The sequence below is a fragment of the Mytilus galloprovincialis genome, chromosome 2, assembly GCF_965363235.1.
Source record: "Mytilus galloprovincialis chromosome 2, xbMytGall1.hap1.1, whole genome shotgun sequence".
NCBI classification, from domain to species: Eukaryota; Metazoa; Mollusca; class Bivalvia; order Mytilida; family Mytilidae; genus Mytilus; species Mytilus galloprovincialis.
The window spans coordinates 112,138,445-112,148,634 of NC_134839.1; the positions used below are offsets into that span (position 1 = coordinate 112,138,445).

At 33.5% G+C, this 10,190-nt stretch overlaps 1 protein-coding gene across 1 annotated transcript; it reads right to left on the bottom strand.

Moving 5' to 3' along the window:
* Positions 1-2,799: 2,799 nt before the first annotated feature.
* On the bottom strand, positions 2,800-10,138 carry LOC143065402 (EKC/KEOPS complex subunit LAGE3-like). Its single transcript, XM_076238953.1, has 3 exons — positions 10,030-10,138; positions 7,827-7,955; positions 2,800-6,128 (listed from the first exon to the last, which is right to left on the bottom strand). Exons 1-3 carry the CDS (start codon positions 10,056-10,058, stop codon positions 6,017-6,019), a joined length of 270 nt encoding a protein of 89 aa, XP_076095068.1. The 5' UTR covers positions 10,059-10,138; the 3' UTR covers positions 2,800-6,016.
* Between the last annotated feature and the right edge of the window lie 52 nt (positions 10,139-10,190).

The window sequence follows — 10,190 nt, forward strand, 5'->3', positions numbered from 1 at the left end:
CATAGGGAGAATAATTTCACGGCTGATTTAAGTAGCGGTAACAGGAAAGACATGAACCTCCTGTACAGCAGATTCAATTTAGTTTGTAGATAATATGTTACATACAATGATATAGAAGCTACGATTTTTCGTTAGAGTAATATTAAACGTTCTTAAAAAGTCCCTTTTGCAGATATCAAGGCGATCGGAAAATCGCAAAAAAATCATTTGAAATGTGTTTTTCTGACACTGTACGCAGACAAATACCCCCAAAATGGGTCTTAAATGCAGTTTAATCTTATCAAAATAGATGTAAGGTGTGTTTATTATTAATGTTCTGAATCACAAATCCGACAAGCTTTCATTTAAACCATTACAACTGAAATTTCCATTAGAAATAAAAAAGTTAGCATGGGTGTACTGAAAATTCGACATTTTTTGAAAACGACCCGTATACAAAATTTAGTCCTGGTTACTATGATGAGTTTATTTACAACCACTTGGTCGATGCCACTGCTGGTGGAGATTTATTTCCCCGAGGGTATCACCAGCCCAGTAGTCAGCACTTTTTTGTGCTGACATGATTTATGATTGATATGGTTATATTTATAAATTAACTGTTTACAAAATTTAGAATTTTTGAAATGCTAAGGCTTTTCTACCTCAGGCATAGATTACCTTAGCTGGAACCACTACCATATGGAGGATATCTAGAAACTGAAATAAAACTACCACATCAGAACAACTCTTATCCATGTTTGATGTTAATGATACCAGATAGCAACTTAAACACTCAGATACCATTGCTTATTGGAACTAACACTCTTCAACCAATCATTAAAAGAATCAAAATGGAACAAAAGATTTCAACAGTCATGTAACTTAACTACACATTAGTACTTGACTTTTGGATCCATCAAACTTAGAGAAAAGAAACTGTGCCGCAATAAGAACGTATTAGGTATAGTCAGAAATGCTGTTAACAACCAACCAGTTAATGACTTTCGCCTTAACGTTTTAAGAACAGCGGTATACAATTGTTGCCTTATGGATGATGGATGATGATGATAATGTAAAACGTTTTTGGTTGAAAAGTACTAGACTTTGTGCTAACATTAGTTTTAGTTTGTTACCCCGATTTTGTTTTTTGTCCATGGATTTATGAGTTTTGAACAGCGGTATACTACTGTTGCCTTTATTTACCATCAAACCGAACTCAGCCATGAAGATAGAAGGATACACTGACATTACACTACAACTGCAGCAATGATACTTTCGTCTGTACTTCAACCAAAAATGGAACGATTTAGATATAGAACCGATACTCGTGGATTATAGATTCAAGAATAATGGGAAGATAGACGTTCTGATTGCTAATGTTAGCACAGACTAATACTTTTCAACCAAAAACGTTTTACATCATCATCATCATCATCATCATCATCCATCATCCATCATCCATAAGGCAACAATAGTATACCGCTGTACAATAATCTTAAAACGTTAAGGCGAAAGTCAATCTGGCTTATAAACCAATACCGATCTTAACACATCGACTATAAGAGGAAAACATCAGAATAACAGATGCAATGAACTGGTAAAAAACAAACACCAACAAACACAGACTACTTGATCACAACTGCCATATAACTGACTTGGTACAGGATATTTTACGAAAAAATAGTGGGTTGAGCCTGGTTTCAAAACTAACCAAACCTCCCGCTTATATGGCAATGTTAAAAATACCGCTTAAATCACATTATTAAGTGACATAAATACAGTACACATAAACGAAAGAACGCTCAGGCCAGAAAAAACATATATAAATGATACAATGGTACATCATAACATGTAACCCACAGAATAACAACGGACACCTTCCAAACACAGTTCACCACAAAAGAAGTATGAACTGTGCGTTACACAAATGTATACCATCAGACCATACGCATCTAATGAGGTCCTTGTACGTATGAAGAATGAAAAAAAAGAAAATTGAGACTGTGCGTGGATTATCGTTAGGCACTGGCTACGGTTACATGGAAATGTAACAATAATAGAAATATTATTGTTACATTGGAGACTAAATGCCGGAATGCATGGTTGGGTAAGGACCTGTTTAATTACGAATGTAACAATAATTATTGAGGCTACGGTTACATTGCGTTATTGTTACATGAAAAAAAGCCTGCAATGTACCGTATGGGACTAGTAATATGTACTAAATAATAAAAGTTGAGGACATTTATTACATACATTTATAACATACAATTTATTTACTGTAATTTTTTATTTACAATGACAATTTCTACAAATCCAGTAAGTTGTTTTTAAAGTCTGACACATTTTTGATGAACGAAATTACGTCCTCCACGGATACGTGTACATACATAATTTCTTAGTATTTAAGTTACAGTTAGCAAACTTTGCTTTTGATTACCAATTTGCGTCAAGTTATAAAGCTGTATGAAATGGATGTCTTGATGTTGTTTCAGTTTCGTTTAAAACGCATCCCAAGTTTTATTTTTTTTTTCTCACCCGCATAAACAAAATTGGTCCAAAGTAATATGACAGTAATAAGAGTAGGTGTGCAGTTAAATACTTTAAAAAGGTGAAACCGTTGAACTATATTTTTCGCCTTTAACAGTCACACTCCTAATTTTGAGTAGTATCTTTGAGAACATCTTGACAAACCATTAATACGTAGTAAAACTATTCAAGTTGTACACCATTTGTTGAATAATAATATTTTATTATTTATCAGTATTAAATTACAAGTATTGTTTAGTACATATCAAAGAATGAAGCAATACAACTATAGAAGATTTAAGTTTAATCAATCTAGCGTACATTGCTGTTTTTCATGTAACAATAACGTAATGTAACCGTAGCCTCAGTAATTATTGTTACATTTGTAATTAATCGGTTCCTCACCCAACTTTGCATTCCGGCAATTAGTCTCCAATGTAACAATAATATTTTTATTATTGTTACATTTCCATGTAACCGTAGCCAGTGCCTTATCGTTAATTGAACAACTTAACGATAAAAGATAGTCATGCGTTGCCGAGAATAAAAGATCTACTTGATTCACTAGCTGGAAGTACATTTTACTGCGTAGACATGAAAAGTAGAAATCATCAGGTAGAGATCCTGGAATATCACAAAGAAAGAATATTGCATTTACAGTAGGTCCACTTGGATTCTTTGAAAACATCCGGATGCCATTTGGATTGACCAATTCACCTGCCACGTATCAAAAGATAATGGAAAATACTTATGTGATTTAAATCTTAAAACCTGCTTTATTTTCCTCTTTGATTTAATCATCTTTGGCAAGATTTCCGTAGAACAACTGCCAGTCCTTCGCAATGTTTTCAACAAATGTTCTTACTTCAAGTGGAAAGTCAAGTACGTCCGCCTTTAGTTGGTGTCTCAGCAGATGGTGTTAGAGATTGATCCAACAAAGACAGAAGGTAGTGAGTTGGCATAAATCTACCATACTGGAGGGTGACAGAAGATTTTTATGATTTGTCGGTTACTATCGACTTTTCATCAGACAATTTAGCAAAACTAGCAATTACCAATTTGGACCTACGAGACGGATTTTCATGTGCACATCCACTAGCAGCTGATGCATCAAGGATTGGACCAGCGAATAAGATGGATGGCTAAAATCTTCTTGTTACAGGAACAGCAGAGAGATCGTGTAATGGTATAATGATTGTTACTTTTGACTGCAAGCACAAGCTGGTGGATAAATGGGAAGATACTCTATATGTAGCCATTAATCAGCCAAATTTAGATATTCCTGTTTTCACAATCAAGAAGAAAGGAGAATTACGAACAAGGAATCTCCACAGGAAATTATTGCAACCTGTATATTTGAGGAGATTCACTTGTTGTCGAGTATCGAGTTGCAAGTTACGAGTTACAAAAGTCGAGTTGCGAGTTAATAAAGTGGAGTTGCAAGTTACAAAAGTTGAATTGCGTAGAAATGTTGAAACGAAACTATTTGAATTTTTTGGTGTAACTGACAGTCTGTTTAACATTTTGGAATCAGTGGCGGATGCAGGAATTTTCGAAAGGGGGGGTGCTAGTCCAGGGCAAAGGGGGGGTGCAGGGGGGGTGCAAACATATGTCCCGATTCAAATGCATTGATCGGCCAAAATAAAGGGGGGGTGCGGACCCCCGGAACCCCCCCTCTGGATCCGCCACTGGGAATGATGATTGCTTATAGAATTGTATACAGTATTGTTGATTATTTTTGTTGTTTGGACTTCATCTGAGTCTCTTATGAAATAAAATGGATTGCTTACATAATCACTACAAAGCAGATAGCCTTTTGAAATACAGCGGATGGCTTGAAGTTTAATTATTATTAAATTCCATAGCTAGCACCGTCATATTAAACGTAAAGGTAGATATATTTCGTTTAGAGTGGGATTTTTGGGGCAGCTAAAATCAGTCATACGTCGTCTGAGTTTGCTCGTTCGTTTTCATAGCATCAAATGGGAATTGATCATCACGATGCCATGAAAATTAGTGACGTTATTCAAGCAAAGATAATGTTGCAATAGAATGTACAATGGCTATCTTGAGATCGATCTAAAAAAGATCGATCTTGAAAAGACCAGTTCGAGTTTACATTGCACAAGCAAGATCGATTGAGATCGATCTTATTTAATCCAGTGCGTTTACACTACAGCATAAAAAGAACCGATCTGACCTTTATTTTCATATCTAAATATAACATTCACCTTTAAAAAGATCGATTGCCATCAATTTAAGCGTTCACACAAAAAAAAAAACATTGATTCAAATAAGATAGATCTTTTTAAAACCACCTCTTGAGGTAGACTTTTTAAGTCAGATTGAAGATCAATCTAACCCGTTTACACTGGACAGAAGATCGATCTTTTTTGTCAGTGTAAATGGGGTCTTAGTCTAAAGAAAACGGGAAAGATCGATCTTCAATCGATTTGAAAAAGTCCACTTCCAGATGTGGTTTTAAAAAGATCGATCGATTTTTTTTCAAGTGTAAATGCTTAGATAAATCGATTTTTTTTCAGGTGAATGTTATATTTAGATATGAAAATAAATCTGTGCATCTTCAGCGTGTTTAAAAACAATGGATGGAATAGGGAAAGTAAACATAGATCATGCTATTTTTTATTATCTTCTAAATTGATAAGTTCTATTTCTTTGCTCAGTCGGAAACCCGGTTGAAATAGAACAAAAGAATCGATGCTCTTTGTTAGAGAAGCAGATAAATGGTTACTGTAATGTTTACTATAGTAACAAAAATTTTAAAAGTTAATAGAAACAAATAAAATGACAATTTTCTTCTCAATAACGAAGTGTTTTATTTTAAAACACCATTTGCATAAGTTTTCAATTTATCTATTACATAGTTAAGTAGAACAATTAAATGTCATGTCGACGACATGGGTATCTATCAAGTTGGATAAAGAAAATGCATAACCTCTGATTTAAAAAAAAATTACCACTGACGGAGAACATATCAATCTATTAGTTCAGTAATTTTCGTGTCTGCCCTTCCATTATATGACTCAAGAAAAAAAATCCAAAAAATGAGTAACAATTAAATCGAAAAGTGAAAATCGAGTGCACCTTTTTATGTAAGGGTGTGGTTGAGTTGAATATTTTGTCTTGAAATCGTACAAAGTAAGAATATTTGATACATCATCTCGCTTCAGATTCTATAATTTTTATATATCAAAGCTACATGTTGACTTTATAACATAAAAAAATCAGTCGGATGGCATATTAAAATTTGTTTAAAGAAAAATTTATGAAAAATGAGCATATGAATAAGATAGAAGAACCATTCCTTTTTTCTGGCATTGTAAATATGCAAATATTCTAATAAAACATCTGACCCTATTTTTAAAACATCCGAAACGAGTCCTGCTTCTGAGAATATATTTGAAGCTTCCACTTGCTTGCTTAATCAGTTCTTCAGTCATTTCTTACATTCACACTTCACATTATATTACAATTTGAAACCAGTTTATCATGTGTTTGGTGGTCCAAATTGTTCCATTGTCTGTACAACTAGGTTAAAATGGTCAAAAAAGTTGTTAACACTGACTCTCATCATTTTGGCTTCTGCTGCTTCAAAATGTCTGAAAAAGAAAGAAAGAGTACACATGTCAGCTTTACTGCAAGATTTAATTTTAAACTGAAAGTCTTTAAGATCCAAGTCTTACAATAGATATCATTTAAACTTTACTTTATCAATGAGTATTGAAAGTTAAGGGTATTTTTGTTAGGTTTTGGAATTTTTGTGAAATGTTCTGACTCCTTACATTTGATTCTTCTGTATAGGGTAAAAAAGTTAGCCCCATTAAAGCATAACACCATGTTTTCTTTTCATGCAAAACTGCAATAGCTCATAACCAGGTGCTCCGCAGGGCGCAGCTTTATACGGCCACAGATGTCGAACCCTGAACAATTAGGGCTAGTATGGCCACAACATTCAAGCTTGATGCAGCTCTAAATTTGGATTGTGATAAAAATTTTGACATAATATGAGTTTCTGACACAAAACAAATGTCAAGATCTTACAAACCTATTGCACAGTATTGTGAAATTAAAGATTTTTTCTTCAAACTTTTCAAAAATTTGGAACTTGAGAAATTTAGAAAAAATAATTGAAAACTCCTACCCCCCCTTTTTTGCAATTATTCCAAAACCTGACATTCCTCTATACATAACTTACAAGAGGTGAAAGGGAGGTCTATCTGAACATACCTAACATTGTATGTTGAATATTTATGAATTACCTCCCTTACAGTGCTTTTATTTTGTCTTAATTGTCCATTGACCAGAAAAACCTAGTTTTTTCCCCTTTTTTGCCCCTAATTCCAAAACATTTTGAGCTGGAACTTCCCAAAGTCAATACTTACCATCACTTCATGGTATGGGAACTTGTGGAATAATTTCAGAGAGATTCATACACTGAAACACAAGTTATTGTTTGAAAACTGCAAAAATGCTCATTTTGGACCCCCTTTTTGGCCCCTCATTACTTAACTATTGGGACCAAAACCCCCAAAATCAATCCCAAACTTCCTTTAGTGGTATTGAACCTTCTGGTAAAACTTTATAGAGATCCATTCACTAAAACTAAAGTTATTGTCTGGAAACTAAACGTGTCTTCGGATGACGACGATAGAATTATACGACACAATTTTTTTTTTGCGTTCGAATAAAAAGACATTTACCTAAATTTAAACAGATTCTAGATTTCTTGTTTTTTGATTTGAGACCCAAATAATATTAATGCAAATACAGTAATGCTCTTTTGACTTAAAGCAGTGTTCTTCTCAGATATTTCATTTAGCATCCTGGTAAACAAGGGAAATTGAAATACCATCTTGTTTCTAAAAATTATAGCATCACATCCATAACATAATCTATAAGAAACCATTTCAAATTTTAGATTTTTAGATTTTTTTGTTTCACCTAAGTAAATCATTATGTCAAAGTCAGATGAAACTTGTCAGATACTGACAGAAAAAAAAAAAGAAAGTTAATAACCTTTTTTAAAAATTTATGTACATGTAGTTATTGAATAATTAAAATGAGGCCGAAGAAACACAAATACATTAGAGAGCAACTCAAGACCATATAAAGGTATATATATATATATACAAGTTATTCTACATCTGAAATTATCAGATAACTTGCAACTACTGCCTTACTTTGCTAATCAGAATTACACCTTGACTTGTTTCTAACTAAATTACCTAAATGTGCTTAGCTGAACTGTTAGGGTTAGGGTTAGGGTTTTTAATTGATCAGATGATATATTTACTTACACATTGAGATGACTTCCTTCTAAACAAATACTCCTTGTTACTCCTCCACGTTTTGGTTCTTTGTCTACACTGAGAGTTCTATAAACAATTTCTGCTTCTTTTTCTGTTGACAATGGTACTGTTAAATCCCTAAAAAAGTCAACTTCTGAAATAATTCTGATGAAAGCCAAGGCTAAGTCAAGAATGTAAATTAAAGGCTCCATAATTACTTATTTATGACTAATGTCAATAAAAGCCATATTAGTAATTTACATAAAATTTATAACAAGTGTATTAATACAATATTTTTTTTCCAGTCCAAAACATGAGTGAACATGCATGTATCATAACAGCATTTTGTCACTATAGACTGAAGCTATCATAAAAAGGCATTTTCTTAAAATCAAATTCATTACTACTAATAGAGACATTGCACACAATGTTGGTACAATTTTTTTCCCCCTATAAATAATCAGAAAAATAAATCTTGGTCCGGGAACACAGTTACAATGTATCACCCTTTGATTTTCAAATATAGTCCCTAGTGTGGACAGTGTGTTACTTGCAATTTTTTTGATACTCGTCCTAAATTTATTTCTTCATGTTTTATGCCTCAAATAGCAAGTAGAAATTAAATCATGAATTCTAAAGTAAAGTAGTGATTTGGTCCAGCTGAAAAGGGTTAAAAAGTAGAATTTCAGAATCTGTCAAAAGATTTTAAAATATCTAACCAAAACAAAATTGTCATTAAAAAAATTCACAAATCTTTTTTATGAAAATATAAAGCTTTTGAAATAAACATCAGAAAAGACATCAAATTCAGCCGGTATTTGAATAAAATATGTGTGAATGGACCTCAGTGTCAGGTGCAAATGTGTAGGGTGCGAATGAACCCTATACCCTTTAGGAGGATATAGTAGGAATTCCCTATACCGTCAGGTGCCAAACAGTCATTTTCAGCTACTGTTAACATCAAATTGGTTATAATTTTACCATGTTTGTCAAAAAAACCTTATTTAATGTGATTTCGTCAGAGGTCTCTGATTATTATAGTCCGTTACTAACAGTTATTTCTGGAAAAAATAACGTGTTTGGTAAAAAATTAGTCAGAATTTTTTGTCTAAAAGAATGTGTACATGCATCAAAAATTACTGTTAACATTATTTGGCATTTATCTTTACTCGTCATAAAAGTACCCCCATTTAAACCCTCATTTAAAAACAACACAGCATAATTTAATAAGATTTGTGTAGGTGTTTTCAAGTTATTGCACAGACAATGCTCAAATTATCACTTATCTCTACTTTACAAAGGTATATTATCAACCTATATATATATATATGGTCGTTTAATTATTTTTTTGACAATTTGTTTAAAGTGGGTCTCATTGGGGTCTAAGGGTGAAGCGGGATTGCCGATTTTTTGTAAGCGTGACACGTGAAAGTCAAATTATTGTGTCGTTAAAACGGGAAATGAGGTCTAGCGGGACCCAGGAAATGAAAAAAAAAAGAGAATTGCTTACGTACATAATGTAAGCGGGATACGGGAATCTGACAAAACAGTAAGCAGGATCCGGGATTAGAACCCCCCAATGAGACCCCCTTCAAAGTCCAGGTACAAAAAAAGTTACATATACATCACAGGCACTTGTCTCAGAATTTTTCCCCCCTATATACCTTAATATAACAGAGAGCAGTGGTGAAGTGGTTAGTGCATCGGACTACTAACACAAAGGTTCCTGGTTTGATTCCCGTCTGGGATGAAAATTTCAGGGACTGAATATTCGGCTCTCCCTTGACACCATTTGCGAGTATGGTCTTGAGGAAACAATGCTAGTCCGTGGGAAGGGGACGATAAATGGTTGATCCGTGTTAAGAGAGAGTCATATATCTCTTGCAGGTTAAAGACACCCTTGTAGATTTCGAAAAAGAGCAGGCTAATGCTGATACAAGGCAGCACTCGCACCCGCAAAGTGGAAAGGGATTAATATAAGTTGCAAAACTTGTTTCCCAATCCACTATAAAAAAATAAGTTTAAAACTATTAAGGTATATAGAGGGAAAAAAATTCTGAGACAATACATGTATCATGTTGTTTGTTTACATTTTACAAGAGCCTGTGTTTTGTTACCAAATTTTAGTTTTTGTGTTTGGATTTGGTTATCCTTTTAAACAAGACTATGAAAATTTTTGTATTCAGTGAAAGGAAATCTATGGTGTTTATACATTTTCATTTTTTCTGTGTTTCCACACATGTCTTCATTTGGTCTACTTTCGATATGACGCACATGCGTCAAAATGAAAAATTAAATCATGCACTTCCGGTGTCTCGTGTCAACAGACTGACTCACACAAAGCGAAATATTTTTGGATAATTTGGGGTTTCC

Bases quoted from the DNA above. Each gene is read 5' to 3' on its own strand.
- LOC143065402 (XM_076238953.1), bottom strand. From the start codon at position 10,058: ATGTGTGGAAACACAGAAAAAATGAAAAT. The intron at 7,956-10,029 runs GTATAAACACCA...TGACTTTTTTAG, and splicing joins AACACAGAAAAAATGAAAAT to GGATTTAACAGTACCATTGT. The intron at 6,129-7,826 runs GTAAGTAAATAT...TTTCTTTTTCAG, and splicing joins GAAGGAAGTCATCTCAATGT to ACATTTTGAAGCAGCAGAAG.